General features: G+C 32.7%; 1 protein-coding gene across 1 annotated transcript; it reads right to left on the bottom strand.

Moving 5' to 3' along the window:
- Positions 1 to 627: 627 nt before the first annotated feature.
- Positions 628 to 19,505, bottom strand: LOC133179182 (uncharacterized). Its single transcript, XM_061313974.1, has 6 exons — positions 19,420 to 19,505; positions 16,464 to 16,550; positions 14,904 to 15,160; positions 13,320 to 14,024; positions 11,842 to 12,137; positions 628 to 3,119 (listed from the first exon to the last, which is right to left on the bottom strand). Exons 2-6 carry the CDS (start codon positions 16,519 to 16,521, stop codon positions 1,913 to 1,915), a joined length of 2,523 nt encoding a protein of 840 aa, XP_061169958.1. The 5' UTR covers positions 16,522 to 16,550; positions 19,420 to 19,505; the 3' UTR covers positions 628 to 1,912.
- Between the last annotated feature and the right edge of the window lie 140 nt (positions 19,506 to 19,645).

A 19,645-nucleotide genomic window follows, 5' to 3' on the forward strand; every position in this document is an offset into this window, starting at 1 on the left:
AGCACTTCTCATTAAATATGTCTGAAAATGAAGTGATAAAATTCGTCCAACAAAACTTAAAAAAAATATCTGCAGCTGCCCATAATTTTGTTGTTATATAGTTAGAAAGGTAAGGAAGTATAATGGTTCGTTTTGCCCTCCTTGATCTACTGTCCAGAAGACAAACTAATATTATGTAATGGTAAGTTTCGATAACCTAAACCCCAGATAAAATCCTATCAACTGAGTAATTTACGAATTCAGTCATGTTCGTGCACATCATTGATCAAATTTTTTGACAACCCAGTAAGCTTCTGCTTTTGCATGCAATATATTTTTAAAGACAGTTTTCTTTTTGATTCACATTTTTAAAGCGACGATCAAGAACAAAAACTTAAAAAATTAATCTATTCCCGATAAAGTAAATACAGGGTTGTATTATTTGAAGAGTTTAAACCTATCAACATTTCTTAAGGTCAAACTGACACTATTTATCAATTCGAGTCCTGGGTGCGGACAGACATGATGTATCAATTTTGTTATTACCTTTTTCATTTACTTCACTTTTTATGACTAATTAGTACATCGAGGAAAAATTAAATGGAACAGATTATTTAAATGATGAATAAAAAAATATTTTTTCTGATTTTTTTTTTATTCATTTTGCATGTTAACTACAATATGCAAAAAGCTATCTCACCAGTGACATTAAGATATATTCAAAGGTTTATGAATCTGACTTTAAAAAATTCTGAAAGTACATGTATATCACAAAATTACACGAGACAACATATATCTGTAAGAATAAAATTCATACTTATTGCTACATATGTCCCACACTGGACTTTACAAAAACAGCACCGGTAAATTATCATGTTATAATTATTTTAATTTACCTAGACCTAGGAAATTCAAAATTTATATCATGATAAAATGATTATAAAATGTTTGTCTTCAAACCATGAATTTAAAACGATGCTTAGAAACTAAAACAATTGCATAAAAATATTGACTATCTCTTTTTTCTCATGATAATTTGGTGAAGAGTAATAAACCGATAAGGAATTCTCATTTGACAATTCTTGAAATGTTTGTGATATAAAAACAAATAGAATTAATATAAAAAAAAATCTACTTAATTTATGAGCACTAAACCTGTATTTACGTAGATAAATAAATGTTAATAAACAATGGTCTGTTAAACATCACAGTAAACAACCAGACACTTTTGTGGGTACATATATAAAGCACCAAATCTGAAACAAAAAAAATATCAGATTAAATCTAACAACACCAACGGCCCGTTTCATGAATATATGCAGCACACAAGTAGATCCTTGTCAATCGCTAAACAGGTAAAACTCCAACACTTGTTTGGAATTTTAATTGTTTTAAATAGATTCAATATTTGTTTAATATCTGGACTTTCACACTTTTATTAGCATTGTAAAATGATTTGACTTGTACAAGGTCCATAGGATCATTTAGCACTTGAGACGCGGAATCAGAAGGATGACGTATAAATATTGTTGTAAGTGGGTGTCTTTATGATCGATTTGACCAAGTACAATCCAGTAGCTGTTTTATTATATGAACACATTGCTTTCTATGACAATTTCTCATGAATTCTGAAAAGAATAAAATGAAAATATGAAAACTCATAGGTAAACCTTGTTTACGATATTCACTATTGAATAGAGATGTTCAGTACAAGATGTTTTTTCGTTCAGTACAAAATGTTTTAACAGCATACCTTTACAGAAATGTTTATCATAAAAGTTACAAATTTACCTGTGTTAATGTAAGAGAATTAACGAATGCATAGATACAGGTGCATCTCATATGATAAAAATTTAAGTGAAATTCAATTTTCAGACGTTAAACAAGACGAGACGTATAAAAAATGATTTGTTTTCGACATGCACGGATCGAATTAACACTGAATCTCATCATCTTTGAGATTCATGTAACTTTTGATCGAAGGTTTCTCACAATAATTTGTCCATAATAATTCCACCAACTCTGATGCTAGGACTTGGCTAGTGTTGGCCGACACCATCCAAATCACAAATATCCCATCATTCCTTAAATAATTCTTGATAAACTTATCCACGAGGTCTCTTTGTCTAGCTTCGCCTTTGGAGTTGAAATGCTTAGGCTCTGATATATTCAAATATTTAATTATATACTGGTGCTGCCTCCATGGCAAACAGAATGTGACTACGTTCCAGATAAGGTGTCCTCCATTGATGAAAGTCATTCCAACGAGAAGAAACCAGGTGATGACAAAGAGTTTCTCATTAAACAAATTAATTGGAAGCGAACACTGGACAGTCCAGCGTTGTAGATTAGACAACTGTCTAATGTCGAAGTCACAATATGTCACCAACGGGAAGCGTTCCAAATCTTTCCACTTTTTACCCTGAAACATTAACATGAGAAAATCCGGACCGATATGAAAAAAATTATTTCCCAATAAAAGTTCCAAAAGGAAAAACTGTCCAAGTGTATTTGCAAAATATAGGAAGCCGGTAAAAAGATAAAACACCGTCATAAAATTCCCCTTGTGTATTCCCGCAGATGCCATTGTTTCCTTTATCCGCCTTGAAGTTTTCGTTTTACCCATAATACAATCCCTTATATCTATCCATCTGTCAATGAATTCAGCCAACTGTCCAATCTTGTCTTTTCTTTCTTCCGGACTATCGTAAGAGGCTCCCTCCGCTATCCTAAGAACCTTCTTTAGATCGAACCCAGAATATCCGTTCCAGTGTTTCCAAAACATTCTTGGAAGAAAAAATAGGAAAGCTTGCAAGGCAAAGATGATGGGGACCCACTGGTAGTACATGATCTCCTGGTCCTCTCTTTCCCTGTGGTCCACCGGAAGTGACTCCTCGAATGGTACAAGGTAAGTGTTTTTGATCCAGCAATAGGCATTAGCGTATGATACGTGGAACTTTTTGAATTGAGCAGGGCACCAGCAAGAGATTGGTTCTCCAACAAACTGTTCAGCGCTAGAAAAGAGGGTGAGTGCAATAAAAAAGGCCATACAATAGAGACGGTTCAGACGGTGAGCACCTGTGTCGTCAGTGGTTCCGATCTTTATCTTCTTAAAGGCCTTTCCTGTTATGTCTTCAACACTGCAAATAACAAATGCATTGGTCAAATGAAGTTTTGATTCAAAAATGAATTCCATGGTATTTTTTAATTCTTTACAGGGCTCACGGGGGTTGCTTATTCCTCCTAGACACCTGATCCCACCTCTGGAATTTACAAGGGTCCGTATTATGCCCTGTTCACAGATTTGTATTGTTGTAGGTTTATTGATATTGATCACAGTTCGTTATCTCCACCATTTTCATTTTGGTAAGAATGACCAACCCCAACCCCCATAAAAATGTACATAGAAAGTTCACTTTTTCATGTTTGCCACGACCAGCAAATCAACGCGTTTTACACGTGTTACAGACCAAACTGTAAAAACTACGTACAGTATATAGTTAATGTAATAATCCCAATTAACAATATTTTGCTTCGTTATTACATTTCGCACTGTAACAGCTTATTTTATACACAGCTAGGCTCCTGACATACGGATTTTGCAATCCCCTATCCCCCAACCCCTTTTAAAGATACATATATGATCACGTTTTTTTTATTTATTTATTTATCTATCTATCTATTTATTTATTTATTTTTGTTTTGATTGTTTTGTTTTGTTTTTTTATTTTTTTTTTTGTGTGTGTATGGTTTTTGTTTGTTTGTTTGTTTTTGTTTTTTTTTTTTTTTGGGGGGGGGGGGTTGTATTTTTGTTTTGTTTTTAATACAGAATCGATATTTGATCTTTATTAACAATTTAAACAAATACAAGATAATTTAAATTTCTAAGTACTTGTCTTCTGTGCATGTGGTAACGTGATCATTTTATTATCTGCATTAGATTAATTTCCGATCTTTACAAACAATTATCGTTGGAATTGTTACAATATTACTATATTTCCTTTTCCAGAAAAATTTCAAATTCTACGACTCGCCTATAAGTCGGACCTATGCTTTTTGTTCAAAATTTAACTCCCCAAAATTCGACTTATAGGCGAGTATATACGGTAATTTTTCATAGCTGAAACTGCTTGCATTATTGAGGACAATACTCTTTTCTTAATTCATCTAAAGGCCTTTTGGTAAACCAACAATTCACAGAATCCCTTATAAGAATTAACCTTCGCAAGGACGAAGAAATCGGCCCTGAAGTCTTGAACAGATACACATGTTGTATGTACAAACTTTTTTTCCTTTAAAATAAGGGACTTACTACAATGTACATGTATCGATGAATGATTATGTCTATATAAGGATGACAAAATTGCAAAAAATATCCACGGAAAAAAGTTGACATTAGGCCATCTTTAAAATAATGTTTGTTTGCCCTCTCCCGACTCATGGTAAAGGAATTGGGTCGGTAGGTAGGTGGAAATTTTTTTCCCTAGAAAATTTCAACATACATATTGACGGAATGAGAAAATTCAGGAATTAAAAGGGAAAAAATATTGTTTCCTGCTAGTTAAGAAACACTTTTGAGTCGGGCCATTTTTAGCCAGTCGGGCGGGGGAGGGCAAACATTTTTTAATAATCAGTCTGCTATATAAAGAAATTAAACGGTCTCTCCGATTACATATACAAATCAAACACACTATACATGTACGTGTTGATTTTGAGAAGAATAAAATGTAAATACACATGCTTTATTAAGAGAAATCATGTGAAAATAAACATCAAACATAAATTGGGGTCACTTCCTCCGATAAGAATTTTAGATAAAATTAGATAAAAAATATCACGTAACTTAGGGGTAAAAGTTTATTTATAAGCATATGAATTTGTCAAGCATGGACATGCAATACTTTGCGGTCGTATTCTGTAACACACTCAACTTGAGGAGACACTCAAACACTGGAAGTGCACTAAACATTTGTCCCCTGAAACTTAAAAAAAAAAAACTGAAAGTGATGCATGTGATATCAATAACAAATGCTTTTGGGACACTAAGTGAGACGTAATGGAGCCACTGCAGTTAATTGGGAAAAAAAGCTAGGGAGGATTATTTCGTGATAATTTCTTATCTCAGATAAGGATAGCAGCAGTTCCCATATATAAATGTTCAGATCAATCGCCGTCCGCAAATGAACAGAAGACTTAAGACTTTACATGAATTATTCTCTTTGTCAAATAATAGGAGTATTTATCCGAAGTTATTGTTTATTTCTGACTTCCTTGTTGTGAGAACTGCGTTTTAGAAATTCACAGTCCTACAGGAAATGGGAATGTTGATTAATAATCCCTGACATCAGCACTCACCTGTGTCATTCATTGTTATACTGAACAATGTCATCAATGTTGTCATACAAAAAAAAATCATCTTAAAAAACACATTTGAAGATTTGAAAATTCTCAAATCTAACATAAAGTTTGTTCTTAAAACATGTCCTGTAATGGGATCTTTTGATCTTGTAAATTTCCTGACATACTTCCTTAAAACATCTTGTCCAAGTACATATTTCTTTTATTTCTAACGCGTAATTTATTTAACTTCTGCACTTAGAGGCAGAAAGGGTGTCACAGTAAACTTTAAAGAAAAATCTTAATAGATTACATGTGCATGTCCAAAAGCAATTTCATCTTGTTAAATTTTAAGATGAAATAAAAACATATTATTGACTTATTGTTTTCTTACAATCCTTAAATGAAATGTGTACATAAGTCCAACTTATTATGAAATATACATTTGATTTTTTTTTTAAATCTGAAGGAAAATACGTTGTTTTTTCACGGTTGGTTGGATTTAAATAGATTTTTAAAGATTCCTTTAAAAGTTTAATGAAAAGTGTGTCATATAATCTTTATTTAGACTAAAGTAAATATTAATTAAATGTTCGATTTTCTAATGTAAGTCAAGCCCAGATATACAAATTCATTTCCTATTAGAATGGAAAAGATAGAAAGAAAATTATTGCAAAAGAATAAATAAAAATACAATGAAACTGGAAAAAGTCCGACCGAAATTCAAAACTTGAGTACTTACAGGTGCCCCATATTGAGAGTCTGTGTTTGGTCCTAAATCCTTATCGTGGTGTATTCATCACTCAGGAACGTTTCACTTTCCTGTGGTCCTCTTCCAATCTTACCTGGAGATAAACACAGGTATGGAAGCCAGCTATGTCATGAGTGTGTCTAAGGTGTGCGCATTGTGGTAAATTAAACCCCACACTGATCGAGGGTGTAAAAATACTTTTATGTGACGACAGCGGCACTTGATAGCTGGACAAAAGCTCTAACATGCCGTCCTAGTATATTTTGTTAATATAAAGTCAGAGAGGATATGTGGAGGAAAAATTCGGATTTAAATCCCATGTGATATTTACTGAAATCTTAGCACGGATAGTTCTTTCGAAAATTCTGACAAAACATGCATGTTCTTTCACCATTCTATTCATAACATGTTTTTAAAATCTTTTTTAAAAAAAATATTTAACTTCTTGAAATTTCTATTTAATTCTTTTGAACCCATGGTTCTTGTTGTTACCGCTAAAGCACAGTCAAGCCGTGTGTCCGTTTTTTTTTTTTTTTGGGGGGGGGGGTGTCATTTTTCATGCATGCAGCTTTCTTGGAGCAAAGGGTAAAATGGGTTAATCTGCTCAAAGTTGACATATTTTATTAGATAATATGATCAGGCTCTAAATTCTCATCAGCAAGTAAAGCAATTTCCATTTTGTCCCCATTTTCTCTGATAAAATGAAAAAAATTAAATCATATAAAATAACAAGTATAGTAGGAAATGAGGAATGAACAAATATACCATGAAGACTTATGTCTGGACCGGTCTATGATTTTATGTCTGGACCGGAATATGATTTTATGTTTGGATCGGTCTATGATTTTATGTTTGGACCGGTCTATGATTTTATGTTTGGACAGGTCTATGATTTTATGTTTGGACCGGTCTAAGATTTTTTTGTTTGGATCGATCTATGATTTTATGTCTGGACCGGTCTATGATTTTATGTTTGGACCGGTCTATGATTTTATGTCTGGAACGGTCTATGATTTTATGTTTGGACCGGTCTATGATTTTATCGCCGGTTCTCTGTGCCTGTTATCTTATTAAAACTTTCTCCAAAACTAAACAACCATTATTGTAAACAAATTAAGCATTATTGATTTAAGAGAATCTAAGTTTTTCTTTATGCCGAGAAGGATCATAATGAAGATGTAATGATTAAAAGATAAAATTTAAAGAAAACGAAATAGTAAAAACTGGAAGGTGTTAAATAACTGTAAATAAATCTCTGCTGCATCAACAGATCAAGGACTGGATGAGAAAAGTCCAAAAGCCTGAAATAGAAATGAATTCTTTAAAAAGCATACGAATTTCCATGCAAACATCATTGGGTCTAGATTACTCCATCTCTGTCCACACTCCCTTCTCTTCCAGACTCGGGGCTGGGGATAATTGATATGTAATTTTTTTTAAATGGTTCGAATGTTTCTAGAACATACTTATTAATTTTTACTCATTTTTTCAAAAATATCTAAGCGATAGTTTCTCAATTTTTTTTTTTTTAGATTTCAAAATATATCCATTTGGTCAGGGTGGATTCAAAGAAATTATTCAAGTTAAACACTGTTAAACGAAAGCATATATATTTAAAGAAAGGGGTCAAAGTTTGCACAAAAGACTCAAGCTCTTCTACACAGTTTAAAAAAATGCAGATTAAAAAAAAATCAAATAATGGCCCTGGGATACGGGTGGGGTTACAGAAGGTTTCAATTTTATTTCTACCGGGACAAGGGAAGCATATTTCAGTAGGTTTACAGATGGGATTATTTGTCAAATTAATATGCAATGATATGCAGGCATCCTTATTTATGGTAGATTTCAGTTTGTTTCATCCCATGCCTCTGAATCAGAGGGGCCACAGTAGGGTAAAATAAATTCATTATTGTTACGTCATATCGATAATATAAATCAACATTATACACTGTACATTTTACAATGTCAAATTAAAGTAGGTCAGTCGGGGGTCAGAATAAGCGGTTTCACTTTCATTTATCATCCAGTACTTTATGACTATAATATTTGTTGTATAGGCTAAATTTTTTTTAAAGTAAATTTCACGTGAACACTCCCTCCAAGCACCTTATAGTAGCTTTGATTAATTTACGATACAAATCACTCATGTGCAGTCATGTTTCAAAGGTTTAGGAGTCCTGTTTAATATTCAATCAGGATATAGATGATGGAACTAAACCTTGTAACGGTTTATCGGCGTCATGAATCTCATTTAAGACCTTGCTAAATCAAATATTTTTTTTTATTTAAGATAAGTTTTGACTAAATAATGTCACTTGCTTCAAACTCTTTTCTTTAAAAAATCATGAAAATATATGCTTACTCTTTTTTCTTCATAACAAAGGCGCGTGAACTTTTTTTCTTTCAACATTTCTCATTAAAGTTCCATACTCATTAAAACCGTGTAGATTTAATTTCATCAAATTGAAATTAGATATTCCGCTCATGTGTGATTATGTAGTGAATCAAAGTTTAAATTCAAATTAGTTAATTTTATGACAATTGTTCAAAATGATCTAGAATATATTAGTAGGACTGGAGAAGTTGATACAGAATGGAGCATTTCTTTTAAAAAGTGATATTCCTAGAGCTTGGCTTTTAAGGTATCCTAACACCCCACCTAGACAAAAATAAGTTTGTGAAGTACGTGTATGAGAGGACACAAAATTCAGCTCATCAGTGCCATATATATATGTTTCTTCGGTTCTTTTTATAGGTGTGAAAGGTGAAGGGCGTGTGTGATGCTCAGACTCCGAACACTGTGTATATTGTCCATTAGAAGCTGTAGGGGATCTATAAGCTATAAAGAGCCCAAGACTCTGTCCGGCTGTGCCCTGTTTAGACTATTTAAAATAAACTCTTCTGTTAAACTTCAGATGATGTGAACAAGGTTCAAAAGCATGCAAGTCACATTAACTTATTGGCAAGAAAAAAAATCTGTGTTACTTCACGGTTCAATTAGAAGAAAGAGAAAAAAAGATATATCAATATCCATGTTTAGCTTCAGATATATGTCGACTCGATATTTCCCAGTGAACTAGAAATAAAAGACACCATGGAGTCTGCCACATTGGATGTTTTACTGACTATATAGACGATAAGGGCCAACTAACAACTAAACTGTATGAAAAACGAGATGACTTTAGCCTTTTCCATCGATATCGTCAACTTTCATTATATATGTAGTAATATTCTACTAGCTATCACCTGTATATGGCGTTTATTCGATACTCAAGAGCATGTTCTGGGTACAATCAAGGCAGACTACTGACAGACAAATTGATGTTACAGGGATTTCAACAACCTCGTTTAAAGACAGCATTTCGTAAATTATATGGTCGTTATACTGACCTTGTTAGCAAATATAACCTATTATTGGGTCGTATTTTTACTTACATATTCATACAATTGTTAGGCCTTTGTCTTTATACTAAATTTGACTGTGGAATATTATGTCTACCTGATCAATACATAGGGCTAAAGGCGGTTGTGACCGGTCGACAGGGAATGCTGATATTTCCGGGGGTCCGTGTTTTATGCCCTGTTTACAGATTTGTATCGTTTGTAGGTTTTTTTTTTTTTAGATCGGTCATTGTTCGTTATCCTCACGTTTTTCATATAAAGTTGACCAAAAAGAAAATAGGGGCTGATTTTTTTGCTCAAATATGAGAAAGTACTTCGACTCAGAGGTACACTGTGCAAAAGTAAGAATGTATATATACCATTGAAACACTGACACAAGGGAAATAACTTGTACAGAATCTAAGTAAGATTCGCACCTGTAATATGATCATAGATTTGAACTAAAATTCTTGTCTTTTGCGGAAACATTTAGTATTCGAAGTGATTAATATTAATAACTACGCGGGGTCAATTGTTGGTAACCGGTAGAGGGTGTTCGATCAGTTTTCATTCTGGCGATTCCAATCCATGGTTGTAAACCAAGGCCAAAATGTACTATTCTCTCTCAAATCCAAACCACGGCCAAAATGTAAGTATCCTCTCTCATATCCGTGGCTTGAGGCGATGGCTTCGGTCACACCTCTGTTTAATGCACAATATTCAATCTTGATAAGTTTTAATGCCCTTCGACTTGCCCCGCATATTACATGAATAATAAGCTATTGAGTAATTTCTGAAGCTGTGCTGTTGAGAATGACATTTGCGTAATGATGAAATTTGAAGGCATATAATTAACATTGTGTTGAACTAATTGTATGATAATGGTATTGAGTGAATGCACAGCAACTACTTTATCGAAATGTCAACAAGGCAATAAATTATAAGTTTATTCAAGTGTTATTTTTTTGTTTAGCCAGAGTAGATAAATTGAAAATATCACTCTGCTTCTTACCTTTCATTTACATGTACGTACAAGTCAAACAAGGAATTAACATGTGCAGGCTCATTTCCAAAAATATAAATTTTAATGAAATATTGTTTTTATTGCATTTTTTTCTGTAATGTACATTTAACAGACAGTGAACATAAAAAATCTTTTAAAATGATTCAATAGATTACATAGTTTTGGCAAGGATAGACTCAAATCTGCATAAAATATCCATAATATTATACATTCAATTCTGTATAAATCAAGTGACATTTAAACTGAATCACAAAAAACAATCACAGTCAATATTCCAACTAAATAAGAAATTGGGAATACACAGTCTACATAAACAAAATTCATATAAAAAATCCCCAACAGTACAGGCTTTATAAAACAAGTAAACAAAAAGATTATGCTTTCATAGTAATCTAGGGTGGATTCAATAATGAAAGGAAAATTATTTTTTGTAAGAAAATAAATTAAAACTACGAGACCTACTGAAAAACATTTATAAAAATGTGTCTAGTAGCCTGACTGTGTTGATTTGCAGACTTTCTCCAGGATAAGTGACTAATCATAATGGCCCGAGATTCCACATACTGTATATAATGTAGATACTTATATGTGACTATCATTCATTTATGACCCGTTTTATGATGAAATGGTTCCTACATACCAGGTATTAAACACCAAAATACCAATCTGAATTAAAAAAAAAAAAAAACTAAAATGTTCCTATATATAGAAATAAATGTTTTTGATAAGACGAAGCACAATCAACAATCTCACTTTGGTCATATTTTGATTGAGATACAAACAGACCTTCAGCTTTGATGTATTTCAATTCAAAAGGAATGTTTGCTACCCAAACAACAGAGATTTAAAAACATTGCTTTGTAGAAAAAAAATAAAAGAGCAATGTTTGTTAAAATAATGATAAACATGTCTGGCAGATGATAAATTCTGATCTGAACACCTGAATGGTGGTGACCACAACTATACAGAACAGTGGAACATGAAAACTGTTGTTTGTTCTTCAAAGAATGTACAATGGAAAACAAAGAACAAATGATAATTATTACTTACAGGTTATCTTGAATCTAATCATTTGTGTAATCCTCAAATGGATTCAAGGAGATTCTTCTACCTTTATTTTTAAATGAGTATGTTACATCTACTTCTAATTTATGCCTTTTTCTGAACTTGGCCATGAAAATATTTCATTTAAATGTTATTAAAGCTTCACTTAGTACTCTTTTTCATGTAAATTGATTTTTAAAAAAATCTCTAAAACTCATGACAGGAAAATTGTCTGTGTGCTGAAATTATAGAAAAGTCTTTTTGCCAGAAGAAAATGTTATTTGCAATAGACATCAGAAAACATTAAGATCTTTTCCTGCTCTACAGTTTGGAATGAGGCCTTACACTGAGACTTCGGCCATTCTTGCTGATTTTAATAGCCACTTCAAGCCCTTTACAGATCTGGTCAAGCACATGGAACGGCACAGATTTGTTGACTGGAAGGTACACGACATGGTCAATGAGATAACGAGCCTCATGAGGATAATAGTGGATCAGCGGAGCAAAATAGTCCAGGTGTGAATTCCATTTCTCTGGTTCAATAATGTTCAACTGAGTGGCACCACGGTAGGCATCAATCCCCATGGCATTTAATATCTTAACCACAGTATCTGGATTTTCCTGTCAAAAAGTGAATACTTTCTGAATAACCATGCATGAATAATCTTTGATTACATGGGCATAAAAACCGCAATGAAATGTAAATTGTGTCATCCATTTTTATGTGAAAATGTATATCATAAATTTATAAATATATACATGTATACTGTAAACATGAATATATACTGTGTTGTTAATTATCCAAATAAGCAGCAAAAACCATAAGTATTGGGGTATTTCCACAATACCAGGTTAAGGTATTGTAATTATTGAAAGAAAAATATACAAGGTATTGGCATGCAGGAAATTGTTCTTAATTCATAGATTTCCCTGATTTAGTGTATATCTTCCCCACATGTATATTTCCATGTTTACAGTCACAGGCACTTGTTTCGTATACAGGGCACTCCTACTTATTTTTACCACAAGGTACCTAACTCAATTTTAGGCACCCCCACTTCAAGCACGTATTTTGTTAATATATCAATCATTAACCTACTTTAAAATGACATCGTTTGCTTCGAGAGACTTTTTTCTTGTCAATTAAATCATTTCAGATGTCTCTGGTCGAGCCTCTTTATTGTAAACCACTCATTTATTCCTCAAAAATTACCTCAATACATTTAAGACTTTAGATGGGATACAACTTCCGAATGGTGGTAGGATAAAACCAGAAACTTCCAAGTATTCCATTCCAAGGTCTCTGGTTTTATCCTTCATTTATATCCCCAACCGGAAATTTGTATCCCATCTAAAGTCTTAATATGTATCGAGGTAATTTTCGAGGAATAAATGAGTGGTTTACAATAATGAGGCTCGACCAGAGACGTCTAAAACGATTTAGTTGACAAGAAAAAAGTCTCTCGAAGTGAACGATGTCATTTCAAAGTAGGTTAAAGATTGATATATTAATAAAATACATGCTTGAAGTGGGGGTGCCTAAAATTGAGTTAGGTACCTTGTGGTAAAAATAAGAAGGGGTGCCCCGAATACCAAACAAGTGCCTGTGTTTACAATGTGTAAATGTGGCGATCAAGCAAGTTTGATTGCTGGTAGCCAGGTAGCTTAGTTGCTAAGGCACCTGACTGGAGATTTAGGGGGCCCGGGTTCAAATCCCAGTCTGGTATGTCGCATTTTTCTCCTCTCCTGTTACAACACATTCTAGAATGTTGTGTAATTAATTCCATAGTACCAAATACTTACCACCAATATAGGGTAGAGCCAATAGTTGTTGACGGTGCTCTCTGCTCCTACAATTGTCACACATTCTGGGAGGCGCTCTCTGACATAGTCCCCCTTTATACTGGTTGACTTGAACTCTGTGGGCTTGAAGTTTTTCAGTCTATGTCGAAGAGTTTGTAACAGGGCACTGGACGGCTGTTGTCGGATGCGATGAACCATATCACTTGGGAATCCTCGTAACATTTTTATAACATACCGTTTGTGGTCTATATTTAGAGTACGGGTTAGCCACATGGCAGGTTTGACCACTTGGGGACAGTCCAACAACAAATAAACCATAAAATACTTGGTCAATTTCTTAAAATATTCCCCATGCTTTTGCACAGGATATTTAGAATAATGTCTGGACATTTTATCATATAAATCTTGATCACGAATTTTTGCTATTGCACCTCCAAAAGCTGTTGAAGGTTTAATTACACCAAAACTAAAGAGGGCCAAGTCTGATCTGGGATTTCCTAACCAATCAAAACCACAGAAACACTCGGCACAATCTTCTATCACAACAACATTCTGATCCTGAGCAACGTCTATAATACTGTCCATTTCTACCTGCTTCCCATATATATGGGCCACTAATATGGCTACTGTCTTTGTGGAAATGAGGTGCTTCAGTTGATCTATTTTTGGACTTGTTCTTTCTATATCAACATCCCAGGGAACAACCTGTAAAAAAAATGGGAAACATCTGTCAATATTTTATGTCTTAGCAATGACTTCACAGCCTATGCCTCCGTTATGAAAAGACAGTTAATAGTGGTAAAAGGGCTAAAAGAAAAAAAAAAGAAACTGTAATGAACTGAAAATTCAGTGTTTTGTAGATGGATATAGAATAAATTTCACTTGTGAGGCAGGATTTTTTGATAATTTCACTTGTGTTTCACACTTGCAAATATAAAAAAATTCTATGCAACTGAAATTAATTCTATATCCAACTAAAAAATTCATTGAATATCTTCTATTGTTATACCTTTAAAAATTTGTTCCTATATAAATCAATACTAATAAAAGTCTAACATTTCCAATATTTTACTGAGCGGGCATAAAAAAAAAATTGATGTTTGACCGCGGAGTGAGATATTGGACCTGTCGATGAGATGTTGGACTGCTTACATCACATAATGGGCGGGGTAAGCTAAATCTCATTTGCATTTCTTGGTGGTTGACATACATGCATGTCAAAAAAAATTAAATAGATAAATAAAAGGTATAACAAAACATTTATTGACTGTGTTCTCGGGCAACATGCGTTTTGTCGACCCCTCAAACCAAACTGTTTGCCTGAGGCCTAGCGGCCTCAGGCAAACAGTTTGGTTCTTGGGTCCGACAAAACGCATGTTGCCCGAGAACCCAGTCAATAAATGAATATTATTTAGTTTAGATGTGAATTTTGCTCCACATTTTGTGAATATCATGAAAAAATATATAGATTTAACATACTGAAGATGAGTTTAACAGGAGTTCTAATTCTTCTTCATTTTTTTTTTAAAATTATCATTATTATTATTATTTTTTTTTTTTTGCTTTCGATGTGTAAACTTGAACCTTTAGTCCATGGTGTTTAACAATGTACACCATATCAGGAATGTTAATGGCTGACATGATGACCTCCGAGCCTGGTGGATAATTTTTGATCTGCAGGAACAGGTCTAGACCGGTCCTGACTGACAGACAAGGTAGGACATGATTCTGATTAGTCGATGTTGTCCACATCTGCTTCAGATCCTGAATGACCTGCTCTCTGTCTCCACAGCATGTCAGACATCGAGAGGCTGCTCCAAAGATGTCCTTGAACTCAGCATCTATAAGGTCATATAATACACATAATTATCAATGTGACAGTTAATGATTAAGCATCTGACAAATGAATAAAATCAGGAATGTCATTGTTTACTTTTATACTGGAATTCCTTCTTTCATCTCTTATTTTCAGTTTCATTGCACAAAAACTATTTTTCGTGTATTTGTCTATTGGTACAATGATGAATTATGAGGTAATCAAAGCTTTAATATTCAAACACAGGTTTATTAACATGATTGATGGCTTGAGAAGATTTAACCATATAAAGGAATATTTTTCAACAAATATACAAAACAATGGGACTTATGAAGGTGTTTTCTATCCTGTGAGAGATAGCTGTGATCAATTATAATAGATATCTGGTGACTGATGTGTAATTATAGGTCTTCTGTGTTTATTTCTACATACAATAAAAATGTATGTAAGAAAAGAAATGTATGTAAGAAAATAGCAATATCTTTTGTGTAAAATGAATATATATATTGAAATTTTCCTAAAAAAACATGTATCTACCCATTTACCTGAGACATGTTCTATTTACTAGCTTGTAAAGAATGATAATATCAACTTGTAAAGATAGAAAAAAATTTATACATATATGTATGTGAGCTAATTTGCTTCCTAATATTGCAAATCTGATTTTGAAAGAAATATTAAAGCCAAACAAATGTCCTTTTGATGAACAGCTACAGTGTGCCTAGTGCATAATAATGTTTAATTCTAGATGATAAACTGAAACTGTTATTTTTTCTCATGAAATTTTGCTTTTCATCTATCATACAGGAGTCTAATTTATGACCTAGCTTTAGGACATTTAGAGTTACCTCCCATAAATCACTTTCATGAAAATTCAACAAGAATACCTTCTCAAAGGGAGCAAAAACAAACCTTAAATCCACATGTACCAAAGTACATATCAAAAATCACATATCTGAAAAGCTGAAGCCTGTTGGTCAAAGGAAGATATTTTTCAGCATTTCTTTACTATAAGAGCAATAATGGCCATATAAAATATATTTTCAGATTTTCTTTCCCTTTCTATTTGGATTTAAAAAAAAAATGAATGCTATGATCTTTAAAAAAAAGGGAAAAGAAGAAGAAGATATAAGCTCCAGGTATGCAAAAGTCTTCCATTAATTTCATAAAAAGTAAAAAAAAAAAACAAAGAAATCTGTATGATCTGTACATGTAGAAATTATCTGGCATTCCTCATAGCATGCTCTTACAATATTGACAACCCTTCTATACAAAAGATAAGGAATACTAACAGTGCACAATGCACAGGTAGAATAAAATCTACTTACCTATATAGACACAGGTGTATGGCAGGATGGAGCTGGTTGATTTATCCAGGAATGTCATTCTCTGGATTTCTTCGTTCTCTCTATTCTCTGTTTATATATACAGAAAAAAAATTCTTGAATATATCCAGAGAGTACGTGACATGTAATATACTGAACTACTAATTGTACAAGATATGCTCATCAAGTGGATATCAATAACTAGATTAATCATAAGAAATGTCTTTAATTTCTATCTTATTAAGAAATCCTATATAAATACAGAGATTACAGAAAAGACAGGAAATGACTAACCAGACTTAAACCCTGGTTCCCTAGACTTTTAACAGGTGCCCTACTCAATGATTCAGTTTTCTGGCCAGTGATGGACTGACAATGAACCCCCATCCCCCTTCATTTAAAAACAAGATGTGTTTGTGAAACAATGATGCTCCCATATGGCAGCTTTTCCAAAAAATAAGTCAAACTCTCCAAGGTCATGAGGTCAAAAATGTTGGTACCAAAAGAAAGGACTTGTCCCAAGAAATACTACAGTGAAATCTGAAAGCCCAAGCACCAACAGTTTAAAATTTATGGCCAAGGTTAAAGCATTTGTGGAAAAACAGACAGATGGATGGACAGATCAAAACTATATATGCCCAAAAATCTTTGATTACAGGGGCATAAAAATATCAATCATTGAAATGATAAAAGGCTGTGGTGCACAGTCTAAGGCATTTATACAGTGTATAGAACTAAGTCTAAAGAGTGAAATCACAGGGAGATACAAATGTAAAGAAAAACAGGAAGGAAAAAAATCTAAAGAAAACATCTCAACATTCAGGAAGACTCATACATGTAACCATATGGTAATCAATATATATCTATCTTAAGATCTAAAATTATAAAAGGAGATTTGGCACTGCAATACTGCATTTGTAGGGACTGGCAATTACATGATAATCTCTCTCTCTCTTATTACCTAAAACCATGCTACATGTCTTTGTAGATTTTTTCTGATCCAGCTAGTTTACCATAATACCTCTAGCAAACAAGTTTACTATTTACATCAACTTTTGCAAATAACATTGCACTTTCAGTGGCTTTCTTTTTCAGAGAATAATTTCTGATGTATTAGCTATAGCGATTTATCCCAAAAAAATTGGTATACATTTTAGTAAGAAGTAATTTTAGCGATTTTATGTCAAGTGAGATAGCTATAACAACTGATAAGGAATAAATCGTTAGTGATATTCAATTTTAGTGATCTCAAAACCCTTGCTAATAATGCTAAAATTGACACCTTGCTAAAATTTCTGCTTATACAGTATATCAGTAAATATGTATGCTTGGCCAGCTAGGATGCTGAACACATGACTTACAACAGTAATTGATACGCTACTGTAAGAATATCATCAAACATAAAATATAAAATATACCGTCCATAAGGAAAATATTGATATTTACCTAGTAAAATACGTTTCCATAATACACTGACTATGCCTCTATTAAACTGTGTATGTCTTTATTAAATATTTGTAAACATTAAAGTACAACAAAAAAGCTTTAAAACTTAAAAGAAACATTAAAAATGCATAATTTTAACCTTTGACAAGGTGTTTCACACAGCAAACATTTAGACTTTAAACATAATTTCTCACAATGAGCTCTTGAGTTGGATAAGCATCTTGCTAATATAATAATTTAAATATAAATTCCACCGTCTGTTTATCAAAGTTACATTTCATGGTACATAAACTTATGCTGAGTCACATAAAATTTTCTTTTTTGATTCTCTTTTCAATCACATCCTCATATCAAAATACATATCTTTTTTTAAATAATTGCCATTCAATATGACGTATGTGATGTAAAATCAAATACTAGGGAACGAGTTTATATGCAAATGAATTGAGATACATTCACAGGAAAATTCATACTCCCATATATGTATATAAAATTGTTACATACAGACTTATAAAATAAAATGCAGACCATGAAGTACACAAAACAGGAAATAAAACACGGGTAACATAAGACAGCCAATTATTTTATATCTGCCAGGCACATGTTGACAAAATAGATCAACAGTTTAAACAGATATTGATAGTAATGGGATTAAAATATTTCAATGGATTCAGCTGTCATGTGTTCAGGTGTTGTGCTTCACAACATGTGACCTGTGGTAGTGTAGTCATTAGATAAAAAAAATGAATTTAACATATTTTAATAAAAGAACATCCAGATTCATGTGTTCAATTCTTCAAAATGTCTTTTCTACTTTATGAATTTATAAAAATTAGAATCAGAAAGTAATCTTGACAAAAATAAAATAATAAACTCTTGCAAATTTAAGTCATTAATTCATTAAATGCTTTCTATAGTTTGAAACTTCAATGTATGCCAAAGAGCATGCTATTAGAAACCATTGTAAAGAATCACTTGATCAAAATTAGTATCGGCTTGCTCATCATGCTCATATAATTTATTTGCAAGTAAATGAGTGGGAACATATTTTAAAAACTTTAATAAAGAGATTAAGTACCTTATTTACATATAGGATTTTTTCATATTTAAAATTCTTTATCGTGAAATGATAACTATGTTTTACCTTTCTTGAGTTTGTCTTGAAATATAATTAAAATTTAGAACAATATCCTTCATGCTTCATGTTCTGTATTTAATGTCAAATAAAATCGTGTCCGAAGAAACATTAACAACCATAGGCACCTATGTTAACAACATCCTTCCACACTGTGTTCTACACACATTCATCCTTTAAGAATGTCTAACTATTCGTAAGACCGTAACATTGTACGTACTTACAGATGATTTAGCATGGATTAAAAATGCACATCCACCAGGAAACAGGTAGTCTGACACATTGTGAGGCTGTGACACGTCAATGCTGGTAATCAGAGGAGACTCAAATACAATAAGTGTAGTTTAGTACAAAAACTTTAAGTTTATAATTCCTTACCTTATTTAGGTCCGAATTAACCCATATTGTCCCGTTATAATCTTTCATTTGACCTCTTTCATAATATTGACATTCTCCCAATTTCGCGCATTGAACCAAGATTTCGATCCCGATCAAAATATAGTACAACTGTTTTCATCAAAAGAAGTGACTTATTTGACCAAACAATATTTATGAAACATTTGGAAAATAAAGTGAATAAATATTGAAAAAAAGAAAATATAAT

Source organism: Saccostrea echinata, unplaced genomic scaffold, assembly GCF_033153115.1.
Source record: "Saccostrea echinata isolate AGI-Se365-2 ecotype Australia unplaced genomic scaffold, CSIRO_AGI_Sech_v1 ptg000004l, whole genome shotgun sequence".
Taxonomy (NCBI): Eukaryota; Metazoa; Mollusca; class Bivalvia; order Ostreida; family Ostreidae; genus Saccostrea; species Saccostrea echinata.

Coding starts and splice junctions, on each gene's coding strand:
- LOC133179182 (XM_061313974.1), bottom strand. CDS start 16,521: ATGACATTCCTGGATAAATCAACCAGCTCCATCCTGCCATACACCTGT. Junction 15,161..16,463: donor ATACACCTGTGTCTATATAG/GTAAGTAGATTT, acceptor ATGACCTTATAG/ATGCTGAGTTCAAGGACATC. Junction 12,138..13,319: donor GGCTCTACCCTATATTGGTG/GTAAGTATTTGG, acceptor ACTTTTTGACAG/GAAAATCCAGATACTGTGGT.